At 41.7% G+C, this 19,733-nt stretch overlaps 2 protein-coding genes and 1 non-coding gene across 4 annotated transcripts; 2 read left to right on the forward strand and 1 right to left on the reverse strand.

Moving 5' to 3' along the window:
* On the forward strand, positions 1 to 4,769 carry LOC109996817 (complement component C1q receptor-like). Its single transcript, XM_020651115.3, has 2 exons — positions 1 to 987; positions 2,773 to 4,769. The coding sequence occupies exons 1-2, from the start codon at positions 552 to 554 to the stop codon at positions 4,518 to 4,520; spliced, it is 2,184 nt and encodes a 727-aa protein (XP_020506771.3). The 5' UTR covers positions 1 to 551; the 3' UTR covers positions 4,521 to 4,769.
* Positions 4,770 to 5,602: 833 nt separating this feature from the next.
* Positions 5,603 to 19,403, forward strand: dpp3 (dipeptidyl-peptidase 3). 2 transcript variants are annotated; one of them, XM_020651113.3, is made up of 19 exons: positions 5,603 to 5,808; positions 6,916 to 7,074; positions 7,264 to 7,408; positions 7,528 to 7,617; positions 8,446 to 8,583; positions 8,933 to 9,007; positions 9,185 to 9,275; positions 10,315 to 10,445; positions 10,595 to 10,725; positions 14,544 to 14,602; positions 15,073 to 15,267; positions 15,381 to 15,493; positions 15,605 to 15,697; positions 15,916 to 15,978; positions 16,059 to 16,183; positions 16,733 to 16,853; positions 17,247 to 17,426; positions 18,037 to 18,199; positions 18,639 to 19,403. In XM_020651113.3, the coding sequence occupies exons 1-19, from the start codon at positions 5,609 to 5,611 to the stop codon at positions 18,779 to 18,781; spliced, it is 2,415 nt and encodes an 804-aa protein (XP_020506769.3). In that variant the 5' UTR covers positions 5,603 to 5,608; the 3' UTR covers positions 18,782 to 19,403. The 2 variants fall into 2 exon arrangements, with proteins under 2 accessions (XP_020506769.3, XP_020506770.1); XM_020651114.3 differs by lacking the exon at positions 5,603 to 5,808 and adding an exon at positions 5,955 to 6,109.
* Positions 5,709 to 5,790, reverse strand: trnas-gcu (transfer RNA serine (anticodon GCU)). The gene has a single exon. It is a non-coding gene; the product is annotated as a tRNA-Ser (tRNA).
* Positions 19,404 to 19,733: the final 330 nt, after the last annotated feature.

A 19,733-nucleotide genomic window follows, 5' to 3' on the forward strand; every position in this document is an offset into this window, starting at 1 on the left:
ATCTTATTCCCTTTCTGAGGTTCAGTCAGACTTTGCAGAGACAAGAGAGCCCCAGAAGGATCAGATACAAGAGAGGGACTCTGTCACAGAAATTAATCAGGTTCATATTTGGACTCTATTTCAACTTCTGGACTTCTTCTGGACTTATCTTATGGACAGTTTGCAGCACTGAACAATTTTGAAGCCTGGACCCTACTGGTACTTCACTGGACTGTACTGGACTGATATGGACTCATTGGTTTCTGTTCGTTCTGATTATCTGTTAAGTAGTTAGTTTTATTCAGGAGTTGGTGAAATCTGCTTTAAAGTTTGCTGATGACAGATTCTGTACTGTAGGAATATTTTTCAGAGTTAAGGTAAAATATGGTAATGTGATTCAAATTTTGGATGTATCTCCATTAATTTAATTTTGATATTTTAAATATAACAACAGGGTCAGGTACAGACAAATCAATCCTGGTTAGGCAAGTAAAGGTTTATTGGATTTATTACTTTATAAAAAAAAGTGATATCCCTATTTATTCTTTGAATGTTGGCCTAGTTTAAGCCTCATGTCTCAGTGGAGGATGCAAAAGACCATCAGTAGCAGTAGCATCTGTAGCAGCATGAGTCTCCTGTGTGTCCTTGGGCTGCTGTTGGTCTGTCTGGCTCCTGGAGGCAGGGCCCAGAGGCCAAGGGAGCCAGAGGGAGAGCAGCCAGCAGCCCAGGCTCAGCTGGCCGAGAGAGACGCAATCTGCAACCAGGATGGATGCTACAGCGTCTACCTCCAGAAGAGAATCTTCAGGGAGGCTGGGCGGAGCTGCCGGGAGCGAGGTGGGACCCTGGCAACCATGCACACCCATGAGGCAGCGGGTGTGGTCCATGAGCTGCTATCAGCCATTGAAGCGCAGGGGGCCAGATCAAGGCTTCGACTCTGGATCGGGCTGCACAGACCGCCACGCCAGTGTTCAACCACCCGGCCCCTCAGAGGATTCGTCTGGGTCACAGGCAAAGTCTAAACTTCCTTACATTTTGACCCCTAAGTACTTCTTATATTCATCCCTGTATCTGTATAATTTCACTGGATTTTAATCAACTTCCCTCTCCCATTTAACTTAAGTGACCATGTAGCAAAGTTTCCCAAGTGTTATGTGAAAACTCAAAACTTTATTAGATTCTTGAATATCCATTAAAAATGTAATCCTATTTTATCCTAATAATTTCTAAACTGCTGTTATATACAATTGTTTCACTATACATTACGCCTCCTTTGATATTAATGTTTCCACATGCACATATCATTTTTAACTTGAGCTATACCCTAAGGAAGGAATGATTCCATTTTATTTATTTGACACCTAATTATTTATCTGATGACATGGTAATATATAGAGAATATATTATTAGATAGATTCAATATTCATCCATCATTCGCAATCATTTTGCAGTAGCAGAGAGGAAAAATTATGCTGTTAACAGGCAGAAAACTCAAGCAGAACCAGACACCTTGTTGATGAGCCATCTGTCACAACCAGGTGGAAAAAATGAGAGAGGGAGAGACAGAAAGAGAGCGGTGATGGAGCTAAACAGTCAGAAAGGGAGAAAGACAGACATTTCGGGAGATATTATACCACAACAAAGGAATCACAAACAGATTAAGGTAGTCAGTTCTCTGGACCTCAAACCCTCCCCTCAGACAGACTTTGGTGCCTGGTCCAGCCTGCAGAGCACTGTTCTGACTGGATGGTTATTACATTAACTTCTTTTGTTTCACAGAGAGGGAGTTGGCATGCCAGGGGGAAGTTCAATCCCCATTTTGACCTCAGTGATCCTCAGCCTGATTTAGTCATTACAATAACACCACCTACTAAAAACCAGATGGACTTTTATCACTCACAGCGTCTGCCTGGGTCTTTAGTTAGAGAATACTTTAAATTTAAAAGAGTTATGTCACCAGCCTAGTTTTCCATCAGCCATGATTTACAGGGTTGGTTTAACCAAACTGAAAAGGACGCATTTTCTTCCTTTTCTGCAGTGTTTTTTTTTGCAATGCGAATAACTTGGTTTCATTTAACCAGGGTACGATTTAGAGTCTTTTTTTTCCCCATGCATCAGAGCATGCAAATGGAGATGTTCTGACATGCTCAAGGTAAAGAAAACAAATCAAATGCACTTGTTGCGGTGCTAAATCAGCTTTAGTTGCAACTGTCATGCTTATTGTTTGGCCCCTGAATATATTCAAACAGACAAAAATGGCATATTCTTCCTTTATATGTTATAATGGGTGAGGTATTTATCAACAGTGAGGTGTGGCATTCAATGTGACGCCTGCCAAAATGTTAATCTATGGATAAATTATCTATAAGACTTCCAAGGAGTTATCCAAATGTTAACATCTAAATATCCATGCAACAAAAATACAAACAGGAAAAATGAAAGGTTTTCATAGTTGACATGAGAAGTATTACAAATATCTTACTTTAGCGACTCCTACTGGTAGTGTAAATGAACAAACTATTGAAAACAAAACAGATGAATAAATGTTTTATACAAGAGGTAGGCTGCACTCATTTTCTTCAGAAATCAACTTTTTAAGAAAAACTAAAAAAAAACTCCATACATAGCAGTTTAAACTACAATAAATAACCAAATAAAACACATATATAGATGTTAAGAGGGCAAATAAGAACTAAAAAAGAAATAGCTTTTATTGAACTAAAAGAGAAAATTCAAAAGGGGTCATTTCTACTTTCACTGACCTGTTCCTTGTATTTTTTTTTTTTCTTCTAACAGGAGACCAGGATGGCCAGTTTACCAATTGGCTCCGTGAAGACGCCCCTGGGACATGTGCAGCCCCTCGCTGTGTGGCCATGACTGTCAACACTTCTGAGAATGGCCGTGAGAGCAGCGATAACCTTCGGTGGGTTGATGGCTCCTGTGCATTGCCGTTGGACGGATACGTCTGCCAGTACAATTACAAAGGAATGTGTTCCCCACTGAAGAATGAGGGCAGCGGTCCGGCTGTTTACAACACCCCATTCCACCTAGTCAGCACCCTGCTGACACACGTGCCCTATGGGTCTGTAGCCACTGTGCCGTGCCCTGCTGACACCTCAAACCCAGATGCTGATGCTGAGCAGACTGTGCTGTGCATGGAGAGAGATGACGAGACTGTCGGCTGGTCCAGGGATGCCCCGCTCTGCTCGTCAGCAGCAGCTCCTCAGAACCAGGACTGGTGTAGCGGGGACCACGGATGTGAGCAGTACTGCCAGAACACGGACACAGATTACTACTGTTACTGCTCGGAGGGCTTTACGATAGACGAGGACGGATACACCTGCAAGCCTGACCCCTTGAGCCAAACTGATCAACCTGGATTATCATCTGACTCCGCTGGCCACATTGATCAGCCCCACATCAAGGAGGTCTGTGTGAAGATGGGGTGTGAATACAACTGTATAGAAACAACCCGGGGAGTCCGCTGCACTTGCCCCCCTGGCTACCAAATGGGTCCGGATGGCCGCAGGTGTTCTGACGTGGATGAATGTCTACAACAACCATGCCCTCAACTCTGTGTCAACATCCCAGGCACCTTCCACTGCACCTGCCACAATGGGTATCAGCCGGACGACGAGGGGGAGTGTGTGGATGTTGACGAGTGCCTGGATGAGGGCACCTGTGAAGGCACTTGCGAGAATACAATTGGGTCCTTCTCTTGCTTGTGTAATCCCGGGTATGAGTCTGGCAGTGATGGAGTGTGTGTTGATGTAGACGAGTGTGTGAGCGAGTCGCCCTGCCAGCAGCAGTGTCTCAACTTTATGGGAGGATACCAGTGTTTCTGTGAGAGTAGCTTTGACCTGCAGCCGGATGGACTTACTTGCCAACCTTCACCTGATGATGAGGAATATTCCACTCTGTCTCCTGACCCCAGTGACTCTGCTCACATATATGACTTTGACCCGAACTTTGATATTCCCTGGTCCAGCTCGTTCACCCCCGACCCGAGTTTTGAAGCTGAAACCAACTTTGACGTTGATTGGCTGACAGAAGCCCCTGAGTCGCTCTCTCCTGACATGAACCATGGGTCAGATAATCACCTAAACCAATGGGATGCCCTTTCACCAAAGCGATACCTGACAGCCCCATCCCCAACACAAAAAGGCAACACAGGAAATGAAATAGATAATGAGGCTCTAGCTAAGACAGGAGGTAGAGCAGCTAGTGACGGAGTAGGAGATGAGACCGCAAATGAGTCGGGCACTGGTACCAGGGAGGGGGAGGAATCTAACATAAATGATACAAAGGATGTCAGTGGCACAGTTGAGGAAGGGGCTACTGCAGGAAAACGAAAGCATGACAAGAGCTGGCTGCTAGTGGCCCTACTGGTGCCTCTATGTGTATTCCTCGTAGTAATGCTCGCTCTGGGGATTGTTTACTGCACCAGCTGTGCTGTCGACAAGAGCCTGAGCTTCTCAAACTGCTATCGCTGGATACTCCCCACTACGCCTCCCGATAGGAGGAACGGCAAAACCCAAGCATGAACCCTAAAATGAACAAACATAGGTGCATGAGCAAACACAGATTTTTTTTTGAAAGCTCAGATGTTTGTTAACATTCCTCTTGTGGTGCAGGACTTGTCACTGAAACTACCATTTGGATAATAATTCAGCTGCGCGGCTCTCTCATTCATCAAGAAAAATCTAAATCTTTTCTGTTTCACACCCTCTGTAAATAATTCACTTTCATCATGTTTTAGAATTCAATAAAACCAATAAACTAATGAAATACGGTGTGGTTTGTAAGTCTTTTACATTCAAGAGGATGAAGGAATCAAAGTGTGGAAAGAATGAGTGGCTATCGGTTCAAGTTTCCATATGTGGGAAAAAAAAAACAGACTTGTGATTTTCTTTAAAAAGAATATTAAAGGGATAGTTCAGTATTTTTTAAGTGGGGTTCTTGCCAATAGTAAGTATATTAGCCACCTATGACGGTCAGCTCAGCCCCTCAATTGATGCAACAGCAGAAGTGACAGCATGAAAGCGAGGTTAGCAGACGGGTATGTTACACATACTTTTGATTGGTTTAAGAAAAAAATGTATGTCTGGTTAAAAATCTAATTTGGTCTGATTGGCTCATGTCTTGATCGGCACACACTGTGTGGGGTGAATTTTCTTGATAACCATTTTGAGTTATGTGCAATGCAATGGTTTGTCAAGAAGCTTAAACTCGCCTCAGCTCCAGTTCTCAGCGTTTCCTTTATGTCTACAGAAAGTTGGGTTGATACAGCATTTCCAGCATGGCGACTGCCATCATGGTACTCCAAAGACCCCTGCAGTAACAGATGAATGGGTGTCGTCACTCATGCTTCACCCATTAATATTTACAGTCTATGGCTAAAACAAAGGTGCTTGCACACGTACCTGTAGACCACAGGTTAGCTTTTGTACCGTCATTCTTATCGTTTTCGGTGGTTAATGATACTATTGAGAGTACCTCCTCACCCCACGTAAAAAAATCCGAACTATCCCTTTAACTTTCGACTGGAGGGGGGTGGTGTGTGGCAGAGGTAGGAGGAGCCACGAAAAAACATATGACAAAGTTGCTTACAGGACGAAGGGTATTTCGGGGTATGATCTTGTCGCAGGTCATGTTTGGGGGTCCTTCGTCGATAGTGAAGCTGTGTTTCAATCGTTTATTGGTAAGATGTTCTCGATCGTGGAAAAGATATCCGACGAGGATGGGATTCGAACCCACGCGTGCAGAGCACAATGGATTAGCAGTCCATCGCCTTAACCACTCGGCCACCTCGTCTGATATACGTTTCTTCAGGTATTGTCGCTTATTATTATATTGATATCACTGTATTCTTTGTGGTGTGGCGTTACGGGCCACGTGTCCGAGCTGCTTTCTGTCCAAAGATCGTGTATTTTAAGCTTAACCTTGTTCAGGAAAACACCGTCACGGAGAACTGCCTCACACCAGCTCACCTACTTCGTAATTGGTTAAGAGCGTCTCTCAATCACGATATTGCGACCTGTGATTGGTCGAGGGGAGGGTCTAACGCTCAATGAATACAGGAAGCTTTACAGCGTGAGACTGCACTTTGACGTTCACCGGGAAGAAAAGAAAGGTAACAAGCTGTTGAGTTTGGTGTCCACCTTTACGCCTCTTGACGCGTATTTAATATAGTAAGAAGAAAAACAAACCTAGTAGTGTGTTGTAAGATACTTGGGACTTAATTTATAAACACACGTGTGGTGAAATGCTCTAAACACTAAGCAGCAGTTAGCATGCTGCTAGCTGCTAACTGTAGCTACAGACTGGAACCAGTTAGCTGTAAGATGTTTAAACCTAATCTGCCTTTAAACTTTTGTTCTGGTATGTTGTTAATTTGAAGGGGGAGAATATATAAAGGGGTATAAATGTTCCTACTTTCGACGTCAGGGCGCTTTACTTCTTCAGTAATTGGAAAACGAAACAGAAAGTTTGATCCACCGATTTATCAGTTAATCATTGTCAACCATAGGTCAAGGGTTACATTGTTATATCTACTTTAACAATGTCTAAGACCTTAAACAACACTGTAAACCGTAGCTTAGATACATGCAAAAACAGATTAAAGATTAAAACTCAAAAGTTTATAAGGGTTTTGTCTACACCAGTGTTTTCACAGTGCCCAATCTCTCTGAAGCTAAGACAGATGTTGAAATACTTCATTGAGCACATGGAAATAAAAAAGACAGTGGTGTTGATTCTAACAAGTCATTTTGCTTTTATTTCTCTATCCCTCTAATTTTTATTTCTCATTTAATCTTTGCTTTCGCCCTATTTTATTTTTGCAATCCATCACCACCCCTTACTTGTTTTTCCTAACTCATCTTCTTCTTTCTTCCCACAATTTCCTCCTCTGGGCTTCCCTCTTTCTCTTTTGTCCAGTTCCTCCTCATCAGTGTTGAACCTGGAATTAAAGATGGTGGATTCCCAGTACTACCTCCCTAATGACATTGGCATTTCTGCCCTTGACTGTGGTGAGGCCTTTCGTTTGCTTTCACCTCAGGAGAAGATGTACGCCCACTACCTGTCCCGAGCTGCTTGGTATGTTGTTGACCTCAAATTGTGGCAAATTCAAGGCAAGCGCCGTTAAAATGTAGAAACCAATGGAGATCATCTGTTGAATTACTGACACGAACAGAGAGATTTGACCTGTTTTAAAGAATATGCAGTTTAGTTAAGTTAATTGCAGAAGTGAAACCTCGCTGATTAAATGAACATTTGCTGTCTTAGGTATGGTGGTCTGGCAGTGCTGCTGCAGACTTCCCCAGAGTCTGCGAACATCTTTGTTTTGCTGCAGAAAATCTTCAGGAAGCAGACGCCTGCACAGCTGGAACAGGTTGCCACAGCAGCTGGGCTCAGCTCTGAGGAGTATCAGGTTCATTTTTTTTTATTGACTTATTTCACTTGTAACGTTTTGACTTGCTCTTACATAAAAAAAAAAAAAAAAAAAAAAGTGAAGATGTTCTTATATTTTTTCATGTCTGTGACATTCAGGCCTTCTTGGTGTATGCAGCAGGTCTGTATGCCAACATGGGAAACTACAAGTCTTTTGGAGACACAAAGTTCATCCCCAATCTACCCAAGGTAAAAGGTTGTCTTTGGTAACAGCAGGTTTAAAATAAAATAAGCAGAATTCAAAGGAAGAATGTGGGACTTTTTTGATCCAGTAAATATGGCCCTTGAGCACCAGCCCTAAACCAAAACAAACTGCGGTTTGGCGACAACTCCGCTTTTCTGAAGCCTCCGTTCTCTTCCAGCGGCACACCTCCAACCCCTCTCCACTCGCACGAAGGTGTTATGAATTAGAACCAACCATGATTAAGCACCATTAAGTGCAAGCGGCGGACAAAATTGTCCTTTGCTTGAGCTGCAGTTGCCTGTGTCCTGCATTATTGTGTTAGCAGGCTAATGTTAGCACACTTTGGTTTACTTAAGCTTCATATTGCACATAAATTGACACAGAGAGACCGTGATCTAAAGACACTTACATGACATCCAAATGAGCAGTGGGTAGGCTTTGTTATTCTTCTTTTCTCTAGTCCTTGACTAAAACAGCTTTATACGCAAGGCCGTCCTGTCCATGTAAGCATGATGTAAACACAGCTCTGACAACAGTACAGCTGGCTGGACTCACTTTTCACTCATTGTAGACAGTCGTGACTCAGAGAGATATTTACAGAGGATATACTTGATTTCTGTGGTAAAATGTTTCAAATTCCACTGGAACACATTTAAAATGTGCAAGTTTGACACAAATTGTGACACACAGTGGAGCGCTTTATTTCTTATTTCATAATTTCCCTTCAGGAATTGATACAGTTTCTGAATAATTTTTGTTTGTTGGTTATAATGCTACTTTTTTGCTGTTGTTACATGTTTTAAGCTGAGTGTATCTGTGTCATTTCCACTCAGGACAAACTGGATTCTCTGGTGAAGGCCAGCCAGGCGTTTCAAGATCAGCCCAGTGAGATGAAGGCCCTGTGGGACAGCTGCTCGTGTCTCCTCTACTCCCTGGAGGACAGACAGAAGCAACTGGGGCTGGGTGACAAGGTGGGATTTGTGTATCATTTAATGCTGATTTTAGGCCAGCTTTGATCTATTTTTCTTTTACTTTTGTTGTTGTTTTTGTTGTGTTTTCCCTACTGGAGAGGGAAAGAGGCTTTCCTCCATGGGACTGGAAATTAATATTTGTCACGCTTGTCTCTTTTACTCAAACAGCAGTTTCTCTTCATCTTGTTTTCCTATTTTTCTTTTTTTTTAAAGATGTTTTTCAATCTTTTCTTTTAAATTGGCTCAATAATTGGCCTTCATGAGACTATTAGACCCCAAACTTTCAGTGGGCTCTACTTGTGACCCCTATGAAGATTTCATAAAGTACTTTTGCTTGTGTTTTCTTCAGGGAATTACCACCTACTTTTCAGGAAACTGCTGTCTGGAGGATGCTGAGCTGGCTCAGAAGTTCCTTGACTCAAAGGTAAGCTAAAGTCAAACTTGTGTTTTATTGTTAATCTGAATTGTACATTTTTCTTTTTCCTCTTTCCCCTCTGCCTTTTATTGTATAGATTAATCATTTTCACCTGTGCTAGTTTTTCTCTTGCATTTAACTGTAAGTCCACATATTCTTAACTATGATTTAATGGTTTGTTTCCAGAAACTGTCCGCTTACAACACACGTCTGTTCAAGAGGGAAAATGGAGGCAAAGCTTGCTATGAGGTTCGCTTGGCTTCAGCTGTGCAGAAAGGTCACCACTTAAGTTTTACATGAAAATTAAGATTAATGACCATGTACAACACGAATATATATATATATATATATATCTACTGTACACTTTGTAGCTTGTAAAAACATTCATTTTGATTACCATCAAATCACTTGGCCAGTATTTGTTATGTTACGTTGTAAAAGTTTTTTCCCAAACATTTAAACGCATTACCAGACACTCTAAACACCAACTGAAAATAAGTTAAAAAACAAGTTAACTTCTTTGTTTAAAACTCTACAAATGTAGTGCAAAATGAAACACAGCACTCTAAACCAAGTTCTCTCTTCTCAAAACAAATTCCTCCCACCAAAACAATAAACACAGCTCTTGTATGCTTATGTCTTACAGGGCGTCAAATAAACAATGATGTGATCAATTCAGAGCACTACCATTAAATGTGTTCATGTATGTTTTAGCTTCAGGAAGTCATGTAACAGTCAAAAGCAGTTTTGTTGAAGTGTAGCAATGTGACCTATTTGACGTGGTATGTAGCAAAACTCAAAAGTCATTTCACCTATGTTAGTACTATGAGAAACACTACAAGGAAGAAAGCACAGATACAGAAGGTCACGAAACCTTATTGGTTACTACAGTATGAAGTGTACAGATGAACTGACAAAAACAAATTGTAAAATGCAATAAAGCAGATCATTCTCTACCTGTATAAGTCACCTGAGGCCTCCTTTATACTCTGGCAAATGATTGAAGTGTTCTTCCAATTGAGTTTGCGCAGGAGAAACTTGAGTGTGACTAATTGGTGATCAGGGTGTTACATTTCAAAGTCCAGCAATTCTAGTTAAACAAATAGTGCTAAATTATTTAACTTGTGTTCAGAGATTTGCAAAACTGTGATTTGGAATGATATTTGAGTGAGACTATTGGAATTGTGCTTAGATTTTAGCAGTTTGGAGCTTAATGTTTTAAGGGTTGTTGGCATAGTCCGATTTTTGTTTGTGTTTATAAAATGGGGAGAACTGTCAGAGATTTAATCATTAAAATGTACTTTACTGTCTTACAGACTGTGCAGTCGAAGGGGAATGCAACTCATGCTGCGGTAGCTTCAACTTTGAAGACACAGAGTTTACTGTAAAAAGGGGAGACTATGCTCCGCTCATGGAAAAAGTCTGCTATTACCTCGACAAAGCACAGGTGAGAGCGATGGATACGGTGGAATATAGTCATGGTCAGTCTCTGGTCTATTAGCTGATGGCCCTTAGGCTATACAATGTTTGAACAAGGAGCTGCCAAACTGCCACTTATAAAACTCTTGTTTTGTTTCTAAATCTTGTTTCACTCAGTCGTATGCAGCCAATGAGAACCAGAGAAAGATGCTTGAAGAATATAGCCGCAGCTTCACCCTTGGCTCAATTGAAGCCCATAAGGAGGGCTCACGCTACTGGATCAAAGACAAGGGACCAATCGTCGAGAGGTGAGTCATGTCTCTTATGGCTTAAGTAAACAATAATAGAGTCAAAAATATATTTACAAAGTGATGATATATCGACAGATTAACGTTACTCAGGGTAGCAGGAAAGTACTGCTACCACCATTATTAGGTATGCCATTATAAGTATAAGAGTTTGAGAACAACTGTACTGAATAATTGATAACCTACTGTTTATGAACAAATCCCTCTAGACTCTGAAATGCATTATAATGGTTTCTTAATGACTTAATGTGGTCAATAATAAACCAGTAACCTAAACCTGCCTATAACCATGCTTAATAATTAATGTGGTACTTCTAACTGTTTACAAATATTAGCATTAAACATTTACTGAATAAATTTGGATTTTGCATTTCAATTGCATATATAATCATTTGTATTATTGTTATTATTAGTGGCAGTAGTATTGGTTACTCACATTAGCCTACACATTTTCAGAAAGGCCTACGGTTCAATTCAAATAACTTTATTTATCCGTTAGGAACTTCATTTGTGTGAAAGAGCATCAGTACGCATAGAGCTAGACACAAAAACAACAGCAGAAACACACACATACAAATGGCTCTATTAAAAGCATGATAAATAGGTCATAAATAATTGTTATGAGTGGTCTTATAAATAAATAAGAACTAGATCATTTGTTCATGAGCCTGATGGATGTGGGAGCAAAGCTTGACATGGCTCGATTAGTCCGGAAAGTGAGAGATCTGTATCTGTGGCCTGAGGGGAGACGGTTGTAGAGATGGCAGAGTGAGTGTGTGCTGTCTGAGGCGGTGATGTGTTGTCCTTTTAGTTTTGTTCTCCTGTTGTAGATACTGATCAGTGGTTCCTGCTGCTGTCCGATTATTTTGCTGCTTATTGTTATGATCCTGTTTAATGGGTTACGATGAATGTTTGGCAGAGACCCAAACCAGGCTGTGATGTTGAAGGTTAAAACTGATTCTATAAAACAGTTGTAAAATGCTGTTAGGACTGATTGGTGGACTTGAAATTTGCGGAGTTTTCTGAGGAAGAAGAGGCGCTGCTGGCACTTGGAGAAGATGGATTTGGAAGGTGAGCCTGTGATCAATTATTGTCCCGAGGTATCTGTATGATTCAACCCTGTCTATGGGCTGGTTGTTGACTGACAGAGTGGGGATGCTGTTAGGTTCCTGTTGAAACTGTTTTAGATGAGCTGAGGTGACCGTTGACTTGGACCCAGAGAATCAGGTGCGGGTTGGTATCCAGCTTGAGCATTTTACGACCCAACAGGTGGGGTTGCACAGTATTGAATGCACTTGAGAAGTCCACAAAGACTAGTCTAATAAATGACTTGGACTTATCAAGGTGTGCATAGGGTTCATGCAGCAGAGTTAGAACAGCGTCGTCCACACCACTGTGCTGTTTGTATGCAAACTGGAGAGGGTCGGCATACATATTGACCTCCTCCTGGAGTTGAGAGAGAACAAGCCTCTCAAAGCCTTTCATAACCAATGATGTTAATGCAATGGGTCTATAGTCATTGTTACAGGTGGGATTGCTCTTTTTGGCTACAGGACAAACAATTGCTGATTTCCAGAGTGACAGGATTGAGTGTTCTTCAAGGGAGCGGTTGAAGAGATTGCAGAAAACACCAGCCAGCTGGCTGCAGCATGCCTTCAATAAACGGCCACAGATCTGATCAGGTCCTGGTGCTTTGTTTGCTTTTGTTCTCTTCGGCATTTTTTCTACTTCAACCTGCTTCAGTTCCAGGTTTGAATGGGAGAGGGTCATTGGGGTGAGTTCACCTATTAGCTCCTCTCGCTCCCATGTGTAGTCAGTCTGGTCAAATCTGCAGTAGATTTGGTTCAAGCTGCCATATTGACACAGACTTCTGCCCCGACCCCCATTAGTTATTGCTGGAGTGTTGGTAGGGAGGCCAGCCAGTGTTTGAACACCTTGCCAGGCATCCCTGGCTTTTCCTTCCTGGAAGAGCTTCTCAACTCTGTCCTTGTGAACTCTCTTGGCAGCTTTTATTTGTTTGTTCAACTTATTTCGTATGTTTTTGGATTCAGTCCTATTTCCTGATTTGAATGCTATTTTCTTTTCATTCAGAGTGTTTTTCAGGGCTTTTGTGATCCAGGTCTTGTTGTTAGAGAATACCTTTACAGTGCTCGTGGGGACAATCATGTCCTCACAAAAGGTGATGTAGTGAGACACCACATCAGTTGTTTCCTCAAGGCTGCTCCCATTGGTCAACACCTCCCAGTCTGTGCAATCGAAGCATCCCTGTCGTGTCTCAACCACAGTCTCCTCCCACTTTTTCACCACCTTCTTGGCCACGCCCTCTCGTTGCAGTTTCGAGCAGTATGCAGGAATGAGATGAACAACATTATGGTCTGCAGTACTAAGTGGTGGTTTGTTGTAGGCTTTATATGCGGTTTTTTTACATTTCCATAGCAGAGGTCGATTGTTTTGTCGCCTCTGGTGGCGCAAGTGACGTACTGCTGATAGGTTGGAAGTGATTTGTCTAACCTGCAGCTGTTAAAATCCCCTAGGATGAGGACAGGGGAGTCTGGGGGAGCACTTTCAATATTGTGGACACACGAAGCTATGGTCTCTAACGCGCGTGTGACGTTGCCAGAGGGAGGAACGTAAACAAGCACGAGGGCCAGCTGACCGAACTCCCGGGGGAGGTACTTAGGTCTAAAAGATACTGTAAGCAGCTCTACGTCAGGTGTACAGCATGAGTGATTCACATTAGCAGTTCTACACCAATCATTATTAAAGTACACACACAGGCCCCCGCCGTGCTTCTTCAGGCTACTCACGGTGTCCCGATCAAGTCTGAGCGGGGCTCCGAATCCGTCCAGAGAGAGCTCCGAGTCCGCTATTGTGTTGTGAAGCCAGGTTTCTGTGAGGCAGATCAGATTTGCTTCCTTGTATGCCCATTGGCATGATATGTTTGCATGTAGTTCATGGAGTTTATTGCGTAAAGAGCGGACGTTTGCAAAGATAATGGACGGGAGTGGTGGGGTTTTTTGAGTGCCCGTGAGTCTCTTTAACCTCTGCCTCACTCCCTCTCTCCTTCCCCGCTTCCTCCTCGTACCTGTCCGGCGGTTATCACGGTCGGATCCGCGTTGTCTCAGTAGTTCTCCACAATTGTCCAAGATCGGTGCTGGATAGTCTTCAGTCTCTCTGTGATCGCTGCCCATGAAAGCATACTTAGAACAGAACTATGGTGCCACTGATTCCAACACTCGCGTTCACAAACACGCACATATTCTAACTAAATAAACTAGACGCACAGAGAGACGCTCTCTCCACCTGTCGCCATTACAGCGCCAGTCCTGTTTCTCTTTAATTCAGATAAACTCTTCATTGTGTTTACTTCATCTCACTCTCTCCATCAAACACTGCAGTCCGCCTGTCTGTGTGTAGTAGGGTCACACGCATCAGAGGGAGAGTGCGGTGAATCAGGGGAATGCAGGGAAGTTGCTTTTGGTGTTTTTAACGTGTACTTGGCTTCTGCAAAACATTCAGGGTTTGAGGCAGCATCTCTCCAGAATGAGGTAACCGCCTTAAGCGTGTATGAACTGAGCCGATGTTCCGTCTGTAGTAGCTGCTGGTCATGTGCTCATCACATGACGTTGGTTTTGCCGCATGATTGTTGGAAATGACATTCAGCTCATAAAGAAAATGCGCCAGAAATACAATTAAAGAAGATTTTGGATAAGTCCAAAACCTCGAATCTGAAGTATTTTTTAAAAGTCTCTCTTTTTTTTTTTTTCTCTTTGCTCTTTTCTCCTCTTTGCTCCTCATCCCCTCTCTCCTCCTCCCAGTTATATAGGTTTCATTGAAAGCTACAGAGACCCATTTGGTTCCAGAGGAGAGTTTGAAGGTAAATACCATAGAGTTCAGAAATGGTGATATGTTGTTGTCTTCTATAGTTGTATGCAGTCTGAGTCAGTGGGCCTCTCCAGGTTGTATTGTTCTGGTCCAAAGCTAGAGACCATTTAATAACCATTGTGAATGAGTTAGTTGAATCATTGAAAAGGCTGCTTATATATACTGAATTAACTTCTATCATAGATTTTAGAAACATACTTTAATTCTAACAGTCATTGCATCATTATTACTTGGACATGTACAGTAATACATATTGTTCTGTACCTGTAATGACAAACTATTTCCTAAATTGGTACCCTGCCAATAATCTGGCCTTGCTAAGCCTGTGGTTAACCGCTATCTTAAAATTAGGAGGCTGAAGTGTGAATCAATGTGTGCAAAATACATATTTACAGCCATGTGTGTTTTTTTTTTCTTCTGTCAATTTGCCTCCATCCTTGGGGGTTGTGATGTCACCTCTAGGTTTTGTTGCGGTTGTAAACAAGGCAATGAGTGAGCGTTTTGCCAAACTGGTGAGCTCAGCAGAAGTCTTGCTCCCTGAGCTGCCTTGGCCAAGAGACTATGAGAAGGACACTTTCCTTAAACCCGACTTCACGTCACTGGATGTTCTCACCTTCGCTGGCAGTGGAATACCAGCTGGCATCAACATCCCCAACTGTACGTATGCTCAGCTTCTGTAAAGTGTTACGGGAGTGTTTTTAAACTATTAATGAACTACTTTATACTCTGTTTCAAGCTCCTAACTTCTGATGGTTTGTTTTTGCGTGCAGATGATGACATCAGACAGTCAGAGGGCTTTAAAAATGTGTCGCTAGGCAACGTTCTCGCTGTGGCCTATGCTACACAAAAAGAAAAACTCACCTTTCTGGAGGAGGAGGACAAGGTAACAAACGAAGCTTCCTGAGTCCATTACAACAAAGCTCTCATCACACACACAAACAATACTATAACTCCACACCTTTCTATGTGTGTGTGTGTGTTGCTTTTACACTAGGATTTGTTCATCAAGTGGAAAGGACCATCATTCGAGGTGCAGGTGGGACTTCATGAGCTGTTGGGCCATGGAAGTGGCAAGCTGTTTGTCCAGGTCAGTTAAACCTAACGCACGGCATGAGGGTGTTGACCTTCATGGTTTAGAGTCACATGATAGATTTCCCTTGGACACAAATTTAGTGATTCAGATGTAACTGCTTTCTCCTTGTTAAAATAATGAATTTAATAATTTATTGAAATTAGATTAAACAATTATGAATGTTGAAATAGTGTCTAAATTGTTTCACTCCTGCTGTTTTTTTTCCTGTACAGGATGATAAGGGGAAGTTCAACTTTGACCAGACAAAGGTGACCAATCCAGAGACTGGAGAACTGGTGAGTTTGTTTGTGTTTACATCCATTCTTTATTCTGTGTCTTTCTAAAAAGAGACTGAAGGCATAAATATTTATTTTAGGTGTCCAGTTGGTATCGTGGCAGCGAGACATGGGACAGCAAATTCTCCACAATTGCTTCGTCTTATGAAGAATGTCGGGCTGAGTGTGTTGGACTTTATTTGTGTCTCAACAATCCAGTACTAAGGTATGATTTACTTGTCACCTTCATTCCATTTGTATCTCTGTGAATTTCCTGAAATTGTTGCAGTCTTATCTCTCAGCAGGAGTGAAGAGGGATTTAAAAAAAAAAAATCGGAGCTATGTTGTACGGAGCCGCAAGCTCCTTGTGCGTGCCTGCACTCTCTTGGGCACGCTCTCTCTCCCTCGCACACGCAGCAGTTTTATGAATAAATGAAAAATAAAATACAATTTTCGGAAATATACTTGGCCATAAATCGTCTCGTGTGTGGGAAACACTGGTACAGCATAAGGAGGGGACAAGCTTGTCTTTTTTGTGTCTCTTGTGATTTCTCCCTCTGCAAATAAAATGCAAATGCAGTAATACACTCCTTTTTTGCACTTTGTAACAGTTGGGAATCTATGTTAGGACAAATAGTAATGTCATCACATTGTTTGGAATATTTAAATCAGTCATTAAAATGGAGTGGTTGTTATTTATTGTTAGGCTCTCTGGATTGTTGGCTGATGGGTAAATGTGAGTGGCATAAACCTTTACCTTTGTTTTGTGTTTCAGTATTTTTGGACATGATGGCCAGGATGCAGAGGATGTGGTGTACATTAACTGGCTCAGCATGGTGAGAGCTGGACTGTTGGGTCTGGAGTTCTACACAACGGAGAGCAAGAGCTGGAGACAGGTAATCCATAAGCATTCTTTTTTAACTCTCTCTCTCTCTCTCTCTCTCTCTCTCTCTCTCGGCTGTTTGCGTTCACACATAGCCTAAAGACCCTCTGGGTAGCCTAATTTCCGTAGTTTTTCAAGAGATTTCTCTATGTGTGAAAAGGGTTTTGGGCTGCCTTGCATCATGTAATAACGAATCCTGACTTTGATTTATGTAGAGCTTTGGAGATACAGTGTTTACGTGACTAGACATCATACAGACGATGAGGCATGTGTTTCTTAGAAACTGACTGGCTCAGTCATATGTGTCTGTGTAGTTTAAAATCACAGCTCTAAGTAAGCCTGTCTGTGTTTAAAGTAGTGTCAGAGTATGTATACAGTGAATGTCGTGTGTGTGTGTGTGTCTCAGGCTCACATGCAGGCTCGCTTTGTGATCCTGCGTGTTCTGCTGGAGGCTGGGGAGGGCCTGGTAGGCCTGGAGGAAGTTACAGGAAAGGATGGCAAGCCTGACGCTCGAATCACATTGGACCGCAGCAAGATCCACACCGTGGGCAAACACGCCATCCACAGGTTTCTCCAGAAACTGCAGGTTTGTCCATCATTAGATAATACAGTTTTCCAGAAATTAAATCCTGGAAAAAAATACAACATATTTGAGAATACATTTATTATACAGAAAACATTTCATTCTTTCAAAACAAATGTTAACCATATATACATGTCAGCTTATTTGCGTCACAAATTCCATTTCTTAAATTCATGAAACACAAACTCAGTGTATAAAGTTTGATAAATCTGATGGAGCATTTTCTTTCTCAGAAAATAAAACAATAGTCTCCTCCTTTTCTTTGCCTTTGTTGGTGCATATTTGCCTTCAGATGACCTTTAGATCAGATTATTTGTGTGTGCTGTCGTGTAACTGAACAGTTTAATAAATAACCAGAGAGATCTACTGTCCATTACTGCAACTCCAAATTCTTTTTTGGGATAAAATAATGAATGAGAACTTCTTGATTCCCCTTCACTGCGATACTATTTGAATAAATTACCAAATAGTTTAAGAGAGGTAGAAGTGTGAATGTAAAACTGTCAACGGCCATCATGTCAAATGAAGATTATGAATGATCAACTGTCTGGACAAAAAAAGTATTTTCTCCTGTTTTCTGAGCACACAGCTAACGTGCTCCTCTGTGTTGTAGGTTTTCAAGTCTACAGCAGATGTGGATGGAGGGAGAGCCATGTACAACGGCTACTCTGCTGTCGGTGACGGCGGCGCTCACAACTTCTTGCGTCTCCGTGAGACAGTGCTGCTGAGGAAAGAGGCTCGTAAGATGTTTGTCCAGGCCAACTCCAGAGTCAATGGTATGTAGCAGCATCTGTTTCTGCTATGGGAGTGTAACAGTGGTTATGTTTATATGGACACAAATAATCTGAATAAAAGCTGGATCAGAATATAAATGTTTCATGTAAACACGTCAAATAAATTTCATGCCGATCGTTGTTCGGCACAGTGTACATGCTTGATCTGATCATGTCTTCCTGGTTGGGCTAAAACTATTCTCAAACTATTCTCACTGTGATTCTCACGGCTCAATTCCTCTGTTAATCGAGTGTTATCATGACTTTGGCTAATATGTGGAAATCTAATTTTGACAACCTCAGAGCAGACAAAGGGCCTGACCCCAGGTCAAACTAAACATCTTTAGAAAGACCTGTTCGTTAGTTGGTGGTTACAGGCCGTGATTGTGTGTCTGTTTGTTCATGAGGACTATTGGGCTGACTCTTACTGTGTTGTTTACAGGGGACAGCGTAGAGCTGGTTGAATATGAAGGCAGCGCAGCGGGGTTGATTCGCTCTTTCACGGAGCGTTTCGACGAAGATGCAGAGAAACTGGAGGCCGACCTTGTGGAGATGGGCAAAAGAGACGCCCCCTGCTGGTGTTGATAGACGGATGGATGATCTGCTCCAATGGCACTTAAAATATCAACCAGATTTTTTTTTTTATCATATGTGAAAGCAAACTGATTCTAAATGGATAAAACACACAGAAGAACACTATATGATCTCATTAATATCAGACCATTAAATGAATGGTTTATACTTCCAATAAAGCCATAAGGCTAGATCAGATCTGCCCAATGTATTAGCCACGATCCAATGTCTGGTCTGTTTATGTAAACAGGCTCAAATCAGAACTTCTCTCTTCAACTCTTGGATAAATTTGAATTATGTTCTGACTTCTATTTAAACCAATGCTGCCTGACAAGACAAACGTGTTTGAAGTGACTCACACTTTCTGACTATAGCTAAGTTTAAAATTCTCTTCAGAAAAAAATGGATCCATCTTTACTGTTACAAAATGTTGTTTTACGGTTCATGATGATCGGATAGGTTGAAAGTAGACCAGGTACCATTACAGCATTATGCCAACTGTTAGGCAAAATATTTTTCCTGCTTTGTTTGATATGAAGAAAACATTAATAAGTTGACTGTATACAATGATGCTGTCCAAAAGCCATGTGTTAAATCCACACAAATAAAATCGGTTTGATGTCAAGCAAAGGCTTATTCATTTCAATTGTCAATCTTTAACAATCGCAGTATGCCTTTTCATGTATTTGAACATAAAAGATTGCCCTGAATATTGAAATAAGGTCAAGCTTTATGAAAATCTTCACAATGTGGGATCAGTTATTAGGACTTAAGTGGCACATGTTTAATCAAAGCCTGGAGGTCTGTATGTCAACATTTCTGCAAAGAACTTAATTTTTTTTAAGCACTTTTTGTATCCAAATTAATAGCTCTTGGTTCTAGTATTTGCACAACAATAATGCAATATTATTTGTAATTTTGATGCAAAAATGAAGGCAATTCACATCCAATAGGGAATGAATAC

Source organism: Labrus bergylta, chromosome 14 (genome assembly GCF_963930695.1).
Source record: "Labrus bergylta chromosome 14, fLabBer1.1, whole genome shotgun sequence".
NCBI lineage: Eukaryota > Metazoa > Chordata > Actinopteri > Labriformes > Labridae > Labrus > Labrus bergylta.